The sequence below is a fragment of the Callospermophilus lateralis genome, chromosome 4, assembly GCF_048772815.1.
Source record: "Callospermophilus lateralis isolate mCalLat2 chromosome 4, mCalLat2.hap1, whole genome shotgun sequence".
Taxonomy (NCBI): Eukaryota; Metazoa; Chordata; class Mammalia; order Rodentia; family Sciuridae; genus Callospermophilus; species Callospermophilus lateralis.
The window spans coordinates 149,226,858-149,248,135 of NC_135308.1; the positions used below are offsets into that span (position 1 = coordinate 149,226,858).

Sequence of the window (21,278 nt, forward strand, 5' to 3'; positions counted from 1 at the left end):
TTCAAAATCAATTGAGTCACCCCAGGATTCCTGCTTCTTATTTCTTGGAAGAGGACTGAGATTTTGGAAACATCTCACTCTGCTACTAGACTTTGGGCTTCTAAACAATGTAAACGACCATATGAATACACATCTTGGAGACGAGAAAACCTGGTTGTAGTTCTGGACCTATCCAGTAGGGTAAGTCACCAAATCTCTGTACTTCACATATCTTATTTGCCCAGAGAAGCAATGATCTATGTTTTAAACATGATCTCACATATAGATCATGAGAGGACCCAGACAATTGGATTTTTCAAACAGTAGATGTACTCGACAAACATATGGTCATTCTTCTTGTTACTAGTATAGATCCTCCTTAAATAATTGTTACTAACAATTTTAATCAGCTTCCACAAGGAGAGAAAATGAGTGCATAATTAATTGGGCTCTTCAGATATCTCAACCTTTGCAATAGATTCTGCAATGGATCCCAGAAGAGAATAAATAAGTGTAATAGCTAAGATGTGTGGGTTGCTATATGTCAGTTGGTATTTTAAATGAACATATTCTCATCCATTAATTCATTTAATCCTAATACCAACTCTGTAAGGTTGTCCCATTTTAGAGATGATGATATTGAGAAACAGGGAGGTTAAGTAAATTTCTTAAAGTCACCTGCCAAGTAAGTTGCAGAGCTGGGGTTCAAACCCTGGACACCTGGCATAGAGGCCACAATCTCAGTCTTGAACCCCTCACTCTCCTGTTTATAATTTTCCATCAGGTAGAAGATGGCCTTAAAGAGCATTAACAAAACATCAAGATGCAAATTATTTTTAAATTTTGTGCAGAAACCATGCTTTTCCTAGTTATATGGACTCATCTTCCTGAGTATATTTAAAGAGTAGTAACAAGCTTTTGGGGCCAATATAAAAACCCAGTGCTTTTCTTTTATAATATCTGTGGCCTATAAACATTGTGGTATTAATGAGTCCAGGACCATAAGTTCAAACTCCACATGTACCAACTTATTTCAAAGAGAATAGCTTTTCCAGGGTTAGTGGTTGTACCCCTAATTTTGACCAGTAGTCACACAAATGCATGCCTGGGAGTCTCAGGGGTATCAAGCAAAGGAATGCAAAAAGCACAGTTCAAATCCAGTCTGCTTTAAAATAATGCTGAAAGTGGGTGAATGTACATCTGAATGCTCCAAATTGTAGATTCTCTTCTTCCATTGGAAAGGTAGTATCCATAGACTGGGGAAAGGCTTTTGGTGGAAGTTCAGAAGCCTATAGATCCTTGTCTCCTCTAACTTATTAAAACACAGCTCAAAAGGAGCCTATTAATTTGTTCTCACAGCTAAGAAAATGAGAAAATGCAAAGATGAGAATCTTTAGGTCATGCTTCCTAACAAAGAAAAATGGCAGTGTGCTTTCATGAGGTGTGTACTCTTTGGGGTAGATGATCTGATAGTACTTGGCCATGTCTGAATTTCTGTTTCATCTCTAAGGGGTTGAGGCCCAACTTAAAACAAAGAAGGTGACTCCTTTTTCTCTAAGTGGGTGGTATCTGCTATCTTTGGGAACAAAGAGAAACTATCTAAAGAAGATAATGCTCTTTGGTCACTACTTAAATCCAAGATTGTCCTTCCCTGAATAGCACCTTGCTAATTACAACCTAGAATACAAATCTGTTAGAGTTAGTAGAAGTCATTTACCTCAACAAAATCCCCTTGTTTTATGGACAAGGACATTTCAGCCCAGGAAGTTTAAATGCCTGCCAAAGTCATACAACTAATGAATGGCAGGTCTGGGAGAAGTTTTCTGAACACCATATATCAAAGGAAAGACGCTTGAGTTAATAATAATAACTGAAATCTAGGAAGGTTTATGCAATCAATAACAATGAAAGTTAATTGCAAAGTTTCACTTAAACTCTTTAGAAACAGTATGTTTTAACACATGAAGAATGTCTTTCGTTTATTCAGACCTGTTCTTAATAACTGTGCATTGGAAGTATGTTTTACAAAAGCCATAAATCTGGAATAGCTGAAAGGGTATCCAACTTTCTTTTCTAATTGATTTACTTCTCCTTTTTCCCAGACTGCCCGAGGTATAGCATATACAGTTTATTTAAGGGACTGTTTATAGACTCTTAAAACTAAAAAGGACCCCAGAAACTCTCTTTCTTTTGCTTGCTCTTAATTGAAACCATCCAAGATGGTTGGTTGCCCTTCCATTTTTAAAATATCTTCAAGAAGAAAAATTCCACCAGCTCCTAAACAGCATGCTAAAATGGCTCATCACTGTGGCTGTCAAAAATGACTTCTGTGCAAGCTTAACTTCTCCCACTTCATTTCACCTATTGCTGTGTTCTATGTAAAAGGAGATTACAGTGTGCCACCCATGGCGAGGGCTTCTTTAGTCTGCAAAGGTAATAGCCAGCTCTGGCTCAGTGTGCTTTACCTCCAAGATGCTGCTATTTTCCACACAGGACCCTGAGAGCAAAAGGCTGATTGATAGGCCCTCTTACTAAGATGTATAGGGAAGGATCAGTAATTAGTTCTTCATCGGCTCTTCTATTTCATAGAATGTCTGGGGGGATGTTACATTAATTATAGGTGGACTGATCCACTTAGGCTTGGGATAAATGTTCACAAAACAGGTTAAACTAGAAGGCTGCTTCTACTGTGCTCCTTTGGAACTTGGGCTTGAAGGGGAAAGTAAACTCATTCATAATACTGTGTCAATTTATACAAAACAAGCATTACCAACATTTTTATTCAGAACAGTTCTAGTAGTATTTTAAAAACTTTTCTTGTTAAAGATTCTGTATTAATGAATAAGAGACAGATGGAGGCAATTTTCTTTTAAATTTCAAACTAAGATCCGAAACTCTCTTTCACCATTAAAAAAAATTCACACTCTAAAATAGAGTTGAGGAAGCCTAAAATAAAAGGTACAGCCACAATGAAACTTTGAAAGTAAGGGTAAAGAACAATAAATAACAAGTGTCAACTCACAGAGGATAGAAGTATGGAAGAATGCTTTCCTCTAAAAAGTATTTCAAAGACTGTAAATGCTTAGAGCTGACTTCTCCACACACAGTAAATCTCAGGGAATGAAAAGGAAACTCAATAAAATTTGTTGACAACAGTTAATTCCTGTAAAAATAATTGGCTCAGACACAAAACAGACCGTCAATGTAGCCCAGGGATGACCAAAACGCAGCCTCTAAGTCCTTGTTAGGATATATACATTATACACAATTGGGAGAAAGAAAAGCAGTTTTATCAAATAACTGGGTAAACATTTGAGGTAAGAAGTATGGTTCAAAGTACTTGACAACCAAGCCTAAGTTCTGATGGCTCTTAGGTCTAAAATTCCAAAGAAATAATTGCATTAGATTCAGACTGAGTCAATTGGATTCAGTCCCAACCTTTCAAGAATCAGATATAAGCAACCACCTTATCAGTGAGGCATTAAACTAGACAATGGGATTCAAGGGTAAATAAACATGGTCTTTTGCAACAAGGAGCCCACTGAGAAGGCATTATTCATGAGAAGGTAGAACCAGGTAAATTGATGGCAAAAATGAGACAAAATTCTCAGGAAAGGCATCAAAGATAAAGTCTCTTCTTCCAGGTTCTTTTTCTCTTAGACTCCTGATGATATATATGTGTACATTTTTTTTTAATCTTCCCACTAAACTGTGAGTCCCTCAAAGACAAGGCCAATTTCTCATTCATTTTCAGGCATCTGATTCATGCTTGGTATAGAATCTGACACACATCTCTTAGACAAAGAAGCTAACGAGAATACTTTTGTGCATAAGGAACTGTGTCAGGCAGGTGATTAACCTAAATCATGAATTTTATAAGGCAGAGCATATGAAATATATGCTCTTAATGACAGGATTGATAATAACACAATTTATAAAACCACTTTCTAGCCATACTTTAAACACACAGAATTGCAATAAGTAACTTTCTCTCTTTTAAGTGATTAAAACATAATTTAAAAACATTCCCTAAAATATGGTCACTGTGTGACAGAATAAAAGAAAGCTTTCAGATTTGAGGTTGGTTTTTTCAACATAGTTGCCTTTAGGTGTCTGTGTGAACATACATAAGGATCACAGTTACTTAGGACTAAGCTATTCTTTGCATTTTCATCATCTAAGGCAAACATTCATAGGTGCAGAAGGATCTATTTTCCACACATCCACACAGACATTCCATAGTGAGCATCAGAACCTGGCATGTAACAGAGGGCACTCAGAGACTTGGCAATTATTAGTGAACTGGATGAAAGGAAATTGCAAGCATGGATTATCAAGGGAAAAAAAATCCTCTTGGGCATTAAGAGAACTAATTATTTTCTTAAACAAATACAGATCAGTAGCAGCAAATTATCGAATAATTTCAACCCATTGTTGAGTCACAGTGTTGTCCCATGTTTACCTTCCATAGGATATTCTAAAGTTATAACAAGTCTGCCATTGGAAAAGCACCTCCCAGTGAACTTATTCATTTGGCCCTGCAGCAGAAAATTGGATAGAATTGCTTTATTGCCAGAAAAATAAATAAATTCACTCAATTCAAATACTGGTGGAAAGCACTTAATGGGAAATGGCCCAGACAGTAGAAAGCACTTCTGATTCTCTGTCATTTTTTGCCAAAGCCATGGTAAGTACAGATCACAAGTGTCCCTACCAGCCTCCTTCTTCCCACCTCCTCTATCCAGCTCCAGATTGGAGTGCTACCCACCCCTTCCCCCAGTTTTACACACACACACACACACACACACACACACACACACACCTGTCTAGAGAAAGGCCGACATTTGGGAAGGAGATAAGAAAGGCTTCAAGAGTGTGAGTCATCACAGGAGCTATTCAAAGCTTAGTGGGTAACTGAGGTAAGCTGTCTACACTTGGAGTGATATCAACCTTTGAGAATGACTCATGCTCCGTTTCCTGGAACTCTCTAAAATTCCAAATAATTATGCAGAGTGAGCATCTGGCTTTAAGTCTTTCCCTGTCTTGTAATATACAGTGAGATAGATGCATTTGGGGTAGATCTTTTAAGTGATCAGTTCCCTTAGGTACCATTGACTTTTGTGTTTATTATTTGCAGACATTGACTCAGCTGTCTACTTTTTAACGACTGTCAATTTTCTAATTGTCTGAGACCTACTTATAAGATAACTGATTCTGCATTCATCAAAGACCCTTTTCCAGATGGAGCTATCATTAGGAAGTACCAGGGAAGAGCTGTGCCAAGAAATAGCCATGACAGAAAAAAAAATCAAGGTCACTTGGCATAGAGGGCAAACTGGTATGACATTTCAGTTTGCATTTAGAGGAAGCCTCCTGTGTATTTGCAAACCTGTCTTTGAGCAAAGGTCACCTTCTCCCTGTTCATAGTGATTTCATATTGAATGAGACATCTAGGATATGCCCCTATAATTCTTTTCCTAAACCCACACGAATGGAGGGTCCTTACTATTTCCCTTCAAGTCACCCAGCACTTTAAACAGTCCTACATATCTTTTGTATGTTTATATGTGCGCCCACAGGTCTTGAAAACAAGATCTTAACTACACCGGGGCCATTTTATCCTATTCTTTGGATGAAATAGAAGAATGACAGTAGACCATAATAGATGAAGGAAGGCTCCATAGGAAATCGTTAAAGACAAATTGTTAAGGCAGAAAGTTCCACCCTAACTCTGCAAAAATTGCCAAAACCCCGCTAAAACAGCCTGCTTACTTTAAGGTAAAGGGATCTTGGAGGCCTAGGATGACTGCCAGCCATGGACAGTCATTCAGTTATTCACACACTCCCTGTGGTTGTAAATCCACAGAGCCATATACTTCAGACTTTGAGCAGCAGGAGGAAAAGGAGGACTACTTACTGAAATAGAAGCCCCTGTCTCCACACACGAACTGAAGTGCATCCACCAGCTCAGCACCACAGAGTGTCTCTGGTCCAGCTGTGGCCGAGCTGGTGAAGGTGAGCAAGCAGAGGGCCAGGTAGAAGAGGTGTGAAGAAGACATGGTGTGCATCTTTACCTGCCGAAGAAACAGAAGGCGGGTCAGGTTTTTCTCCCTGATCCTTGAAAGGGGAGTGGGGTCCAGGTAGAATAATGACTCCCATCATTCCACTGCCCTCATTAATCAGAACCACTTTGCCCGAAAGTGCACCAAAAAATGTGTGATGGACCCCTACAGGTCCTGACATCAGAAGACCTGCACTTAATCCCCTTGATACCAGATCCTTGGAGAAATCCTTCTGAAGCCCTTGTCCCTGGGTTTCTATTGCAATTAAGATAAGAGATCTGTAAACATTTACTCTGTAGAAGAAGGATGCTATAGTGGGATTCCACACCACTTTGAGATCAGGTAAAACTTATGAATTATCAAAGGTTAAATTGTGCTCAGTACGGATGTGTGGCCAAATATGTTTTATTAATTTAAATTCTCTGAAAGTTGGTCATCCATGAATTATTAACCAGAATGTGAAATGAACCAGAACATCATTCCTCAGCTACTGATTAAGAAGAATTTACTGTGGCCAAAAAAGGACTTGTAAAAATTCTACATATTTTTATATGTTTTTATAGTTTCTTTGAAAGAGAGGGAGAGAGACGAAGATGGAGGAGAATACAGATATTTCTTACCTGGGGAATATCAGTAGTTAACATAATCACAAGTGGAAGAAAAACAATGAACAGAAACAGGAAAAATATAAGGATGTAGAAGTGAGATTGACTCATGCCAAAGTCAGGGCAAAAAGGTGTGATCCTTTCCCTCATTCATCATAAGGGTCACAGGTGACATCCCTAGAACTCAAGACAGTTCACAAAAGAAAGAATTAATTTTGTTGAAGTTTTATGCAACATGGAGGTCACAGAAGCAAGACCCAAAGACTCAGGGAAAACTGTCTTTTATACTTTGGTTAAATGAAATATGAATTGGTGGGTAGAAATATGTTTGTGCAAAAGGTAGGACTTAGTGTTCACAGCCAGAGATGGGGAAACCCAGCAAGGTTTGTCTGTCTTGATTCTTCTTTGCCCCTAAGTGTACCATTCCTATGTCCTGGATATAGGGACAAGGGTCCTATGAATGTACTGACAGATAAGCTAAGTCACAAAGTTTCTTTTTGGACAGCTCCTCCCCATCGGGGGATGGGAGGTGGGGAGGTTAGAACTTTATTTCCAGGTTTGGGGGCTGGTTTGGGGGAAGAGTTTTTCTAGTTTCCATGGTCTGACTTGGGGGAGAATAAAGAACAGGTAAAAGAAGGTCAGAGGAAGGTCAGAGAGACTTTGCTTTTGAGACCTTTCAATTCCCTTTAGTTTATAATACTCAGTGTGCCAAGAACTGTATTCTGGGGTGTCGTTTTCTGAGCCCCAACACTAAGTAAATTCTACTCTCTCTGCATTCTAAAGCCCCTCACCCCAAAGCTAATATCAAGGCAACATGGGTAGTGAGTCCATTCCACATACGGGACACGGGGCTTAAAATCTGAATAAGTCTTTTTATTTAGTCACGGGAATTCTCTTGGAGGGATTATTGTACACTGTATCCATTTTACAGTAAAATCTAAGGAGGGCCCCCTGGTTTCATGACTTTGTCAGTGATAGACAGGTAAATGGCAGCCCTGGAAAAAAGCAGGATTCTTGTGACTCAAGTCTCTGTCCTCATTCTGCAAAGTAGAAAAGGGATAAGGTGACCATTGAGTCACACTTCCCACATTGTTATTTCTGTCACAAATACTTGTGGTTTCTTCCAGGAAGGGTCCCAAAGTGAATAGCTCCACCTGTCCCAGATACCTCTACTGTCAGCTGCACTGGAAGGAGCCACCATAGAATGTTAAGTGAGGGACCCTTAACCCTTAAAAGGGTTGTGGGGTTATGCTGGATATATATATCTTTTTTAGACCTCACAGTAAGGGCAGGTCCATTCAGTTTGGGAGAAACGGACACTCAGGTCATTTATTTTTTTTCATTTATTTATTTTCCTTGTCCTCCCTGAACTCTCAACCAGATGGTTCTGCACCAGTGGCAATGTTTGCTCCATCATTCTAATTAAGATTTCCAATTTTGTGGCCAGACCTTCAGCCGGCAAGTGGGGTGGGTGGAGGGTAGTGAGGCAAACCCCTGACTCTTGTTAACATAAGGTAAATATTTAGTTAATGCTTATAAAATAGCTGCAGATGAAAAACATCCTCTATTTTCAAATCATCATGATTAATGGACATGAAATAGAGCAGGAGGTAAAAACCCAACATTTGTTCCCTTTTCTCAGTGTGACCTCTGCAGGGAAACCTTCCGTCCCCACAGAGTTAGAGCCATTGGGAAGGCTGGAAACAGATCACCATCCAGTCCTGATTTCAGTAATTCCAATGGCAACCTCAACAAATCTAACCTAACTGGACTTCATGGCTCTTTGTAAAAGAACAAACTGTAACTGATCTTACAAAATGTATCTCCATGCTCTGGTGATAGGCCAGTTCTAAAAAGTATTATTCTATAAACCTTTCTCTACCCTCCCTTCTTTGTTCAGTTTCTGACACTGTTTGAAGACCAAGCACCTGCAGCTATAAATGCCTTCAAGTTCTTTCAATTTTTTGTGAAATCCAGGGGGAAATGACTCACCTTATATCCTTAGTCAATTTGGCACTTCATTAGATGTCAAAACTGTATTTTTAATTGTTATTTCTGGTATCACACTTCTAAATCCAACAATACATGTAAATCTCTAGCAATCAAAAACTCAAGATTCTTTTAGGGCTGGGGTATAGCTCAGTGGTAGAGCACTTGCTTAGCATCTACCAGGCACTGGGTTCAATCCCCAGCACTGAAATTTAAAAAAGATAATAATAATAGTTTTTTTTAATGTTGTTTTTTTTTTTCATTTTTTCCCCTCCAAGTTGTATTCTCAGATAAATATCAGTACTTAATAGTTCTAGGATGAGGTAGAACCTTTAGTGCATTTTCCTTTAGTTCACAAAACAGTCCAGCACAGCACACCCACAGAGAATCAGAAAATTTATCACATTATGTTCCCCAAACAGAAAACAATAATGAACTTGCTGAGGAGTTGAAAGTTTTAAACAAGTGGCCCCATATGTTCATCATTCCCTTGGCCTTTTATTTTGCCAACTGTAAAAGCAACGAATAGAAAGGGAAGCCCATGAGAGAGAGCAAAGAGGGAATAACCCGAAACAGAAGAGAAAAAACCAAAAATTTTTCAAAAATTTCTTACTTAGAAGTCATTCACAACTCCACATTTTCAAAAACCTTTCTTTTTATCTTAAATAAATGGAAGATCAATGGATTCCAGATGTCTGGCCTCCCATGAAAATGCCCAGTAAAATGTGAGGGCCATAGTCATAAGAAAATACTCACTGTAGGTGTAATCGTTTTTTTGTATGTTCCAGGTCTTTTACAGCAGGTCAGGGTGGGTATTATGAGGCTGATGTGAATAGAAAACTGAAGACTTAAAAACATGTGCTGCGGGGTGGGTGGGGTTTGTGAAAGCATCTAGTTACATTTGGACACCCAGGCAGGTATGCTGTGAGCCTGGGTAAACTGCCTTTTGTCCATTCAAACAATGAACAAATCACACAGCTGGGATCCCAGTCAACCTACCCCCCATCAAGCCACCAATCACCAATGCATGCCTCTTGTAGCTGCCCCAATTGTGACCTGAGCCCCAGTCTGCTCCTGCTCCCTTCCTCTTGGCTCTGTCACTGGGAAAGACCTTGAGACTCTTAAGTACCAGCAGCTCCTGAGTTCTGCCTCGGGGCAGGATGCCTTTATTCTCTTAATTACATTTGAAAGACCACGAAGCTTTCTCTGGCTACTTCCTGCAGGAAGCACATGAAAGGGTTAACAAGGGCTAGCTCCCCTTCTGAAATGTTCAACATGCACAGCAGGAAAAGTTCATTTGGAGACAATTTTCCAAACTTGTAAGTAATGCAGGGATCACATTCCACAGCCTCTTTGATCATCCTTTACGTAGGGACATCAAAAAACCCCCGGCTGCCAGACCACACAGTGTATATGTACACTGACTTCATTTCTTGTAAAAGAAAAACGTGGCCCCGGGTGTGCTGGCATCTCGGGGACAGCAGAATCAGGTGCCTGACAAGGGTATCTCCTTAACTCCCGAGCCACTTACTAGACTAAGAAAAGTCCTCGTGGTGGAGTGTTTGAAAGCAGTTTAAAAAAAAAAAAAAAAAACCGGCTTCACTGAGTAGCTGGACCTTTTATGAATTGAGCCCTCCGGCAACTGCCTCTGAGGAGCCAGTGACAGCGGCTTGAAAGTGCTTGCAAATTGAAAAACGCAAGTCTTGGAGGATATAATTTTGCCGAGAATGGAAACTTGAATCACAGCCAGTGATCAGAAACGAGAAGCTGAGAAGCCGAGAAGCCGGTGCACCCGACTACAGCAGCCAAATTCACCTAAAAAGACTTTACAACCCCGAGCATAAAAATCCGAGCTTTACAACACAAAACCCCGGGGTCCAAACTTCACCCGGGGAAGTACTCTTCAAAAGAAAAAAGTCAGACTAGCAGCTGCTAGAAAGTTTCTGCTTTCCATATCCAGTATGCGTTTGTTTAAATTATGTGACTATGAAAGGTAAGCAAGCACTGTCACGGAGTTCTTTTTCCAAAGAGCAAATTAAACTTCACTCTAACTTTGACTCTCTGGGCATAAGTGCAGAGAGTTCCGGGTCTTTAGCTTTAAAGATCATATTTAAAAGCTTTAATATCATCTAAAATATAGCTTCTGTCTGTGGCATGCCTTGTAAAGTCCTGACAAATCTCCCCTTCTCTCCCTCTCTCTCTCTTTCTCTCTCCCATACACACAGACACACACACACAGACACTCACACGGTCTTAAAAATAAAACATCTGCACCTGCAAAAGAAAGAAAAAAATCCCAAAGTTCCTATGGATGCTCTATAGCCCTTAGCCATAGGCAGGATTTAAAGGAATCTTCCAAAATGACACCACCAAAGCCCTGCAGAAGTGGAGGATTTAGCATAAGTACCTTGCAATAGTTTCTACTCATACAGTTATCTGTGCAAATGCATCCATCTCCCGGAGCTATTTTCTCAGATCCCACAGAATTGCATATTCAGCAATTTATAAATATCTCCCAGTTCCCAAACAATGAAAATTCTAAAGTGAATAACAGTTCTAGGCAGAAGAAAAAACGGCACACAATTTAAATAAAATTCCCCCATGACTTCAAAGAGTAAGAAATATTTACCTTCAAGAAATCACAAAAGCAGCACTTAAATAATTGAGTTGGAAGACTGCTGATTTTTCCCATTGCTTCTGAAGTACAAAGTCTGGAAATGAATTGGTGAGCAGGAATAATGAGGCAAAAAGAAATCCAGAGAGATGGGAGATGTTGAGAGCAATGTCACATTTCAATTTTGAGGGACTTTATTTCATCGCGCAGGCTCTATCTGCTCTGAATTTAGCAGTGACAGTGAGATTTAGCAAACAGAAGAGGGATTTAGAGAAAATCCTCACATTTATCTACAAAACACAGACACTGAGACAGGAAACAGCTGGGGGAACATTTGCCTTCTCTCTCTCTCCCTCTTCTGGCAAAGTTATCGAGTAAGGACTTTTTTGGGCATAGTGACAAATAACATCATACCTTTGCATTTTAAAACCAGAGCACAGAAGCATTTTTTTTCCCTTAAAAGAATGTGTGTTAGTGACAGGGTTAGCAGACATGAAAATACTTATGCTGCCATAGAAAATAAGAATTTGTTCTCTGATTAACTTTCTACCAGGCATGAAGACACGCACGTCTGCTAATACACCTTACCAGAATTAAACGGTGATAGGGGAGCAATTTTATATTTTAAAGCAAATGCTTTTTTTTTTTTCCAAAGAAAAAGAAGAAAGGAAGAAAAGACCATCTCTAGCAAATCCTACAATTTTAACCCTGCAATGACTGGGGTAAACTTAGGTTGGAAGACGGAGATCGAGTGACCCCTTGTCCTAGTTGCCAAGTGAGGGGAATGAGCTCATATCCTAAAACCTACAGAAGGGGCAGGCAGCTTTGGATTGGCTCCTTTCAGAACATTGTCTCCATGCTTTTGGCCAGCAAAAGAGGCAAAGACGGTGCTGAGCTGTAAAATCAACTGAAAAATAAAATCTTTTTCTTCACTCTTAGGCTAGGCTGGCTGCCTGTCACCTTCCCCACTCTCCAGGAGAGAGCACCTGAGGGACAAGCTATTTTACTGTTGTTTATATTTTCGGCATAACTTGAACCTCTGCGTGTGTGGGGAGTGTGTGTGTGGGGGGGGGGTGGGGAGAGGGCGCCCTTTTCTTTCTCTAATTGTTGTGTATTCTAAATTTCTAAATAGCACCAGCTGGCTAGCAATACCCTCTCAAGGGTTATGATGTCATTCAAATCCCTCAACTGCGTGAGTGGCCGGCAGCAGGGTCCAAGCCAGCTGTTTTGCTATTTATAATGTATACTTGCCTTTGCCATGGAGAACCAACTTCTGACATTTTGTCAATACAATTTGTACCTATTTCTCTTTGGCTTCATGAGGCAGTGATAAGAAAATGGGTTATGAAATAAGGTTGCAAAAGCCCAGATCAGACATGGCACCTTCCCTGGATCTCTCTCCTGGCACGGTTTCCCTGGGAGGGCAGAAATTAGTTGGACCTTGCCTCTCTGTCTCTGTCTGTTTGTCTGTCTCTCTCCTGATTCTCAGGGGACCTGACAATACTGACCCATCCACTGAAAAGAGAGGTCTGCTAGAAACTGTAGTCTGGCTTTTTACATTGTCCTGTAGCTATAGAGGTGAAAACCTGATTGGTTTTGAAAGGGAATTGGGCTTGGGGAAATCTGCCATGCGGTTAATACCTCAATGTTTACCTTTCAAAAATAAAAGTTAGCTCCCTGAAGTTCTCCTGTTGCAATGGTGCATGATACTCAGCTCATTTTGTGAGCAACTATTATGTTCCCAACTGCACACATCCCCAGAGAAACAAATAGGAATAAGACAGAGAGGCAGACAGAGAGGAAAATCTCACTGTCATGTGGTGAATATGTGCTCTTTTAAAACCATGAACACTTCACAATGAAAGGGAGCAGCAAATTTCCTGGGAAGACAGGGAAGTGAAATCTGTTTTTGCAAATCCAGATTGGGGAAGGAGGGATTATGCTATGAGAATTTTTTTTTGGGGGGGGTACCACGTTAGGAAATTTCAGCAGAGAAGATTTGACCTGAAGAACACACAAAGATGCATCCTCAAGAGGTGGCCTTGTAAACATCTGCAGCTGTGTGGTGATCCCTGCTCTTAAAGAGTAATCCAAAGCTTCCTTTAACAAGCTCTCCTTGTGCACTTGATTTATGACTTAATTTACCAAACATTTTTTTTTTTTTTGAGGATCATGCCCCTCATGAAAAAAGAAAAGGAAAAAAACACACAAAATCCATCCTCCTGTTATGAACTGTGATGATATAGATTATATAGAAGCAAAAAACCCTGATCTCACTTCTCTCCCAGGTGAGAAAGAAACTCCCCACTTTCAAGTGTGGAGAGTCAGAATTAGGCTGCAGTCTGGGAGCTGTGTTCTTTGCTCCACCATCGGGCACCTTCACAGGTGAGCCAGCACTTGATTGCCCCCCCCACCCCGTGCTGTTTTAGCATGCTTTAATTGTTCCAAGATGTTCTAGAAGCTCACTAAATTTCTCCAAGTTTGTGACCCCATCTGATGTGCTTTCTTGGCACATGCTCTGCATAGATTATCTTATCCTCAACCATTTCTGTCTGAAAGGCCGCTTTGGGGACAGAATATATACCATTCCACCAGATGCTGCCCTCCTGCGATATCGACACAGGGACTCTCTTGGTTTTATAACCCCAATTACCCTTAAAGGATAATTGAGTTTTAATTTATGTCCCAGTTTTTATGTCACAATCAAAGAAAACTGAAATTTCAGAGAGTCGTAATTGTCATCAGCTGTGCTTTGGAAACATTCCGATGTGAGCTATCAGTTTCCAATGGGGGAAGCAATTTCCTGAAGTGATTAACGTATATTTCAATTTGGAGAATAGTCTATATTTCTGGGGAGGTTGAGCCAGCAACAGAGCAGGGCAATCATTCCTAGAGAAATGTCCATTTTCTTTGCTAATTCCAGGACTCAATATGAAACGAAGGGGCAATAATGGGCCACATTATTACTTTTTAATGACTGAGTGCTGTACCCATTTAGGAAAAAAAAAAAAAAAAAAGAAAGAAAGAAATGAATGCACCTATTACCCGAGTCCAAGGTGGTAGTAAATCTAATGCCCAAGCAAAGTTCAGGTCAGGAAATCCCACTGGAGAGAAATATCCAGGGTCAGTCTAAAATTACGGGATGATTATGCAGTCTCCTGTCTGGGAAAGAAATCTGGCAGATATGGGAACTGTGTGCCAACCAAAATAGCTAACTGCAAGGATGTGCTCATCATGAGAACATCCACTCCTGGAAATTCAGAGATTCACAGTTTCACCTTTTGCATGTGTAATGCCTGTGGGATATAAATAACTCTCCCCTACAGCCTTCTACTTGAGTAGTATATTTGCATAAAAGCTGCAGCTTCAGAAGACTTCTGACACCTTTCTATTAAAAAAAAAAAAAGGTGTTCATTTTCAGAAAGGGTAGGCTGTCTGAGGGTCACAGAAAGGGGTGACAAGACCTGTCTCTCTTCTTTCTGCTTAAGCCATATTTCCCAATCTTCCCCTTGTTTCCTGGAGAGGAGCTCATCCTAAAGGTTATTTCACACCCAGGTGGAGCTGGGCATATTTACAATTTATTTCCTTATAGGTTTTTGCTGACTCCTAAGAAAAGCTCAGAATAGAGATTTGGAGGTAAAGATTCTTTAGCATCCAATAAAGGATGGGGTCTACGGTTCTAAAGCAACCCACCAGGCAAAGAACTTTGGGGGAAATTCTTGGCACTTCTCTTGGATCTTGGTTTGTGGGGAGGGTTGTTCTGGGGGTGTCTTCGCCAATGTTTGAGGTGAAGAGTTTGTTGATGCAGACAGCAAAACTCAGGGGTAATGCTGGACCCCCCAAGTTCAACATGGTACTAGCCACGTGGAGTCCTGTCGGCTTCAAAAGATCTGCTTGGAAGGGTCTGGTTCTTCCCCAGAAAGACCTTCTTCAGTTTAAAGGGGCCCCCAATAGCTGCTTAAAGGAGCATTTTCCCCACAGCTAGGGAAAATGGGAATAGGGAGGAGAAATCCTCTCACTAAAGAAATCAATGCTTTCTTTTCAACAGTAAACTTGGATCTTATTTCTTCTAAATGTCAAAAGGATAAATGCTGGAAACAGGAACAAAATTGTTGTGGTTTTGTGAGCAAAGGAATTCTGTGTGATGGCAGAGGAGGAGTCACTGCATGGGGCTAAGGATGGGTTGGTGGAGTGAGGGAACTGGAGGGCTCACCACACTTGCTCCACGTTGCGTAGAAAGTGGGCAAACAGACACCAATTGCAAACCTCAGGGGTAGAACCCACGCAGCTGCTTTCCTTGGGAATAGAAAAATGTGCGCGCCCTCTAGTGGGCGTCTGGGAAACTGCCATGGCATTCTTCCCTGGATGGGAGGTCTGCAGGGGGTGGTGGTGGGAGGGATGGTCTAAAAGCTCTGGATTCAAATACGCCTCAAACTGTACTTACCTTTAGTTTTATTAAGTCTTTGGAAATCCAGAATCTAGATTTAAAACTCTCTGTCGTTTAAAAGGGGACGAGTGCTAAGAGAGAAAGGAGGATCATTAACTTCATGAGAGCATGTCTTCATGCCCATATTCCCCAAACCTAACTCCAGGTGAGGGCTCCAAACATTTTGCTGAATGAATGGAAGTCTCAAAAATAAATGAGACTAGGGGCTGGGGTTGTGGCTCAGCGGTAGAGTGCTGGGCTCGCATGTGCCAGACCCTGGGTTCGATCCTCAGCACCACATAAAAATAAATAAGTGAAATAAAGGTATTGTGTCCAACTACAACTAAAAATAAACATTAAAAAATAAATAAATGAGACTAAAGATAAATGTTTTTTAAAAAAGGTGTAAACTCTCTGAGAGTAAAACGACCAACTTCCCCATTTTCTAAATAAGAAAAAAATTAGACTGGGGAGCACCGTTGCTAGATAGAAGAATGACTTATTAAACCAAACCAATTCAGGTGCTTGAAAACCAAGCTCGAACCCAGACTCTGTTCCATGCACTTTTTATCATGTTACTTTTCAAAATGTGGATTAGAATGCCTCTGAACAAAGACCAGGGCATTAAAGAATTGCTCACCTTCACACGGTGGTTCCGGTTTTTAATTCTTTTTCTATCCTGTATCCATCAGGGAGAGAGTTTTGGTTTGGGACTAGTTTGGTTTCAGTGCTTCTCTAACACTTGCTCAGCTCCCTTTTTAATTAAAAATACAAAAGTGGATTCCAAGCCCTAAGTCTCTGCAGGTGGCAATTGCTATCCAGAATTCAATAATCCTGTTTTGTTTTTATGGTATTTCTTTTTAAGAATATACCCTCAATTTAGGGCAAGTGATGCTGTATTTAAAATAGATATCTTGAAGTTGAGTTTTAAAACTTATGTATCTAAATCCTAAAAACATATAGTTAAGAAAGAATATATTAAAAGTAAAGAAATAACATTTACAGGTGACCAACTGTTATGAGAAACAATGTGTAAATGATGTTTAAAAGTCTCTGGTTTGGGACTTGTGTCCCATAACAAAATGTTATTATACTGGGAAAACAAATAAAGAACCTCAGTTGCAAAACCTGGGGACAAAGTGTTTGTGTGTTAAAAAAAATGCCACCATATAAATGTGTTAATTACATTTCTAGATAATTTAGATTCCTTCTAGGCTCACTCATTTTTCACCCCAGTCTTCCAAAGACTCTGGAGATATTGAAAAAGGCTTCACAGAAAGACTGGGGATGTAGGTCAGTGATAAAGCACTTGCCTAGCATGTGTGAGGCCTTGGATTCCATCCCCAGCACTGCAAAAAGCAAAGCAAAAACAAACAAACAAACAAACAAAAAACCACCAAAAACTAAAGGAAAGGGAAAAGACTTGGCAGAGAGTATAGCATTTGAGTCAGGCCTTGAAGCATGTGTTCTCTTTTGAGATGTAAGACAATAAAGGCTGTTCCAGGCAGAAGGAACAGCATGAGCAAAGTTGGCATAATATAGTCATGTTCTCAGTGTCCTGCACGGTGGCTCCCCTTCATCACCTCTGCCTATATCAGTAGCTTCCTTCACATGGTTGAAAGACTGAAAGTCTTAATTCTCTCAGGTTTCCCTGGTATGCAAAGATGTGTACATATCTGAACCTGTGATCACCCCTGAGAATAGAAGAGTGCCTCATACGTGCTATAACAGACTCAGGGTACATTTTTACCCAGATCCATTTGGGCAGTCCTCCAGAGGAACTGAGGTACCAATGGATCACCCAGTGGTGGTTCTAGAGGTCCCACTCTGGAAGGTTTAATTGCACTGTTGATACCCTGGGACATAGATGTTAATAGAAAAGTGAACTGATCATAAAAGATTGCTGTAAGGGTTGAGGCAAAAAGTTATTTTATACCACTCTTTATGTGGCTCAATTAAAAAAGTTTTGTGGTGCTCTCTGAGAGTGGGGTGCAGATTCTTTAGCCTCAGTCTTTTACTTGAAGGAGACTACTGGGGAGCTTTTGGGGTTGCTCCTTGTTCCCGCATAGACAGAAGTGTGAGTGTTCAGTTGAGGAGTAGACAGCCTTGAGGGGAGTTCTTGGCATCTGCACACCCTTGGAGAGGGCCCTTCATCCTCTGCTCAGCACAGACCCTTGAATGTGAAATGAACACCTTGAGACACTTGGATGTAACTATAATACACTTTGTTCCGTTTCACAACATCTTGGCACAGTCCTTGTTTTTTTTTTTTTCTGAACTCAAAACGCATTTTCAAACCCATTTGTATTGGTCAGAATTCTCTAGAGAAGCAGAATCTGCAGGATGTATACCAAGAATATAGAAAGATTTATTCTAAGGAATTGGCTCACGTGTTGGTGGTAACTGTGCAAGTCCAAACTCAGCAAGATTAGGCCTATGGAGGGTGATTTGCTCCACTCAAAGTCTGCTGACTTCAATGTTCATTGTCCCTTAAAAAAAATCACAGGAACGTCTAGAATGATGTCTAAATATCTGGGTACTGTGGCCTAGGTAGATTGACACATATGATTAACTATCAGACCAGTGGTTCTCAAATGGTGTACTCATGGGCCTTCCTTCACTAAAACTGAACAATCTTTTATCAATTACAAAAATAGAAAACTCAGAGTTAGTGGATTATGTTTTCCAATTCTAAGTTTTCTTTCCAGGCATTTTTTAAACTTTGGGCTCCTGCACTTAGTGTTTTTTGAGCATGGCTCTGAGGAAGGCTCAGGGTGCTTGCCTTGGCTGTGACATTAGTATCCACAAAGACGCGCTCACTGGGAAGTGTGTTTGTTTTGTGTTTTTGTACTACAAAGGGAAACAGATATACATAGAACACACACACACACACACACACACACACACACCCCACCCAAACATACACATGCAAATACATACATAAACACCTGTGTTCATTGTCTTATAAGAAAATTTGCTGTTTAGACCAGTGGAGAGGAATATCAGGCCTTCAGAGTAGGATGAGCTCCTATGTTTTGGCAAAATGGAGAGAGAAGTTTCCCATTTGCTTTTAATTTTTTTTTAAATTTATTCTTTTTAGTTACATTATGACAGTACAATGTGTTTTAATATATCATATATACATGGAATATGATTTCCCATTTTTGTGGTTGTACATGATGTGGAGTTACAATGGTCATGTATTCACATATGAACATAGGAAATTATGTCTGATTTATTCTACTCTCTTTCCAATTCCATCCTCCCTCCCTCTCCCTCATTCCCTGCTTCCAATCCAGCGAACCTCTACTCCCTGCTGCCCAACACCTATTGTCAATCAGCATTGAACATCAGAGAGAACATTTGACCTATGGCTTTTTTTGGGACTGGCTTATTTCACTTAGCTGATATTCTCCAGTTCCATCCATTTACTGGCAAATGCCATAATTTCATTCTTCTTTAAGGCTAAGTAATATTCCATTGTATATATGTATCACCTTTTCTTTTTTTTTCTTTTTCATTTTGTCCTGTCTTTATTGGTATTAGGTATTTTCCAGAAGAAATGGGGGGAGGATTTCCCATCTCGTGTCAAGAGTCTCCCGGGACTGAATCCTCCTTGTCCACGCTTTCCCTGAAGATTCTTTAGAGATTCTCCACTTTGAGATGGACCGATGTGTGTGCTGCTGCAGGTTTGACAGCCATCCAGGAGGAAAAACAACCACCAAAAAAAAAAAAAAAAGTGTTCCAAATCTCCAATACCATCATCTTTGTCATCATTCCACCATCCTTGGAAGAAGAAAGTCAATCCAAAAGTCTGCATAAGAAAAAAAATCAGTCCTCACATAGACAACTGGTCAACCTTGGTCGTTCTGGGGCATACCGGCCAATTGGTAGAGTAGGTAGAGTGCAATGCGTCGAATGTCCAGTAGCAGTCCTAGTCCCGCATTGAACCGAGTCAAATGAGAAGCACCAATACCGTAACTCATTCAGGCAGAATTCACATTGAGACAACTGGTCAACCTCTTTTGTTGAGGGCGTACTGGTCGACCTCCGGGGGGAGGGGGCAGGGCATGTGTTGGAGGAGGAAAGGAGTAATAGGATGAGGGGGGCAGGGAAAAGAGAAAGAGAAAAAGAGAGAGAGAGAGGAGAGAGGAGAGAGAGAGAGAGAGAGGAATCACCTTTTCTTTATCCATTCAGCTATTGAAGGGCACCTAGTTTGGTTCCATAGCTTAGCTATTGTGAACTGAGCTGCTATAAACATTAATGTAGCTACATCACTATGGTATGCTGATTTTAAGTCTTTGGGGTATATGCTGAGGAGTGGGATAACCAGGTCAAATGGTGGTTCCATTCCAAGTTTTCTGAGGAGTCTCCATACTGCTTTCCAGAGTGGGTGCACAAATTTGCAGTCCCACCAGCAATGTATGAGTGTACCTTTTCCCCCACATCCTCACCAACATTTACTGTTGCTTGTATTTTTGATAATTGCCAGTCTCATTGGAGTGAGATGAAATCTCAGTGTAGTTTTAATTTGCATTTCTCTAATTGCTGGTGATGTTGCACATTTTTTCACATATTTGTTGACTGATCATATTTATTCTTCTGTGAAGTGTCTGTTCATTTCCTTAGCCATTTATTGATCAACTTATTTGTTCTTTTGGTGGTAGTTTTTGAGTTCTTTTTATATAGATTGTTAATGTTCTATCCGAGGCACAGGTGGCAAAGATTTTTCTCCCATTCTATAGGTTCTCTCTTCACAATATTGATTATTTCCTTTGCCATGAAAAAGCTTTTCAGTTTCATACCATCCATTTATTGATTCTGGATTTTAATTCTTGTGCTTTAGGAGTCTTGTTTAAGAATTTGGTTCCTACGCTGACATGGTAGGGAATAGGGTTTCCTTTTTCTTCTAGTAGGTGCAGGATCTATAGTCTAATACCTAGATCCTTGATCCACTTTGAGTTGAGCTTTGTGCATGTGAGAGATAGGGGTCAAATTTAATTTTGTTATATAAGTACTTCCAGTTTTCCCAGCACCATTTGTTGAAGAGGCTATCTTTTCTTCAATATATGTTTATGACACCTTTGTCTTGTATGAGATAACTGTGTTTATGTGGATGTGTCTGTGTCTTCTATTCTGTACAATTGGTCTTTATGTCTGTTTTGGTGCCAATACCATGCTGTTTTTATTACCGTAGCTCTATAGTATAATTTAAACTCTGGTATTGTGATGTCTCCTGCTTCACTTTTCTTGCTGAGGATGGCTTTGGCTATTCTGGGCTTCTTATTTTTCCATGTGAATTTCATGACTGCTTTTTTTTTTCCATGAAGAACTTCATCAGAACCTTAATAGAAATTATATTAAGTCTGTATAGCTCTTTTGGTAGTATGGCCACTTTGATAATATTAATTCTGCCTATCCAAGAACATGGGAGGTCTTTCCATCTTCTAACTTCTTCTTTGATTTCTTTCTTTAGAATTCTGTAGTTTTCATTGTAGAAGTCTTTTACCTATTTTGTTAGGTTGATTCCCAAGTATTTTATTTTCTTTGGGGCTGTGAATAGGATAGTTTTCCTAATTTCTCTTTTAGTTGATTCATCACTG

The 21,278-nt window shown here is 40.1% G+C and overlaps 1 protein-coding gene across 2 annotated transcripts in view; it reads right to left on the reverse strand.

Moving 5' to 3' along the window:
• The window catches only part of Igf1 (insulin like growth factor 1), a 73,537-nt gene extending 61,997 nt beyond the window's left edge, over positions 1-11,540 (reverse strand). For both annotated transcript variants that reach the window (XM_076855028.2, XM_076855027.2), the window contains exons 1-2: positions 11,265-11,540; positions 5,897-6,053 (exon numbers count right to left, since the gene is read on the reverse strand). In XM_076855028.2, the coding sequence (XP_076711143.1) occupies positions 5,897-6,053; positions 11,265-11,327 (220 nt within the window). In that variant the 5' untranslated portion in view covers positions 11,328-11,540. The remainder of the gene's footprint in view (positions 1-5,896; positions 6,054-11,264) is intronic.
• Between the last annotated feature and the right edge of the window lie 9,738 nt (positions 11,541-21,278).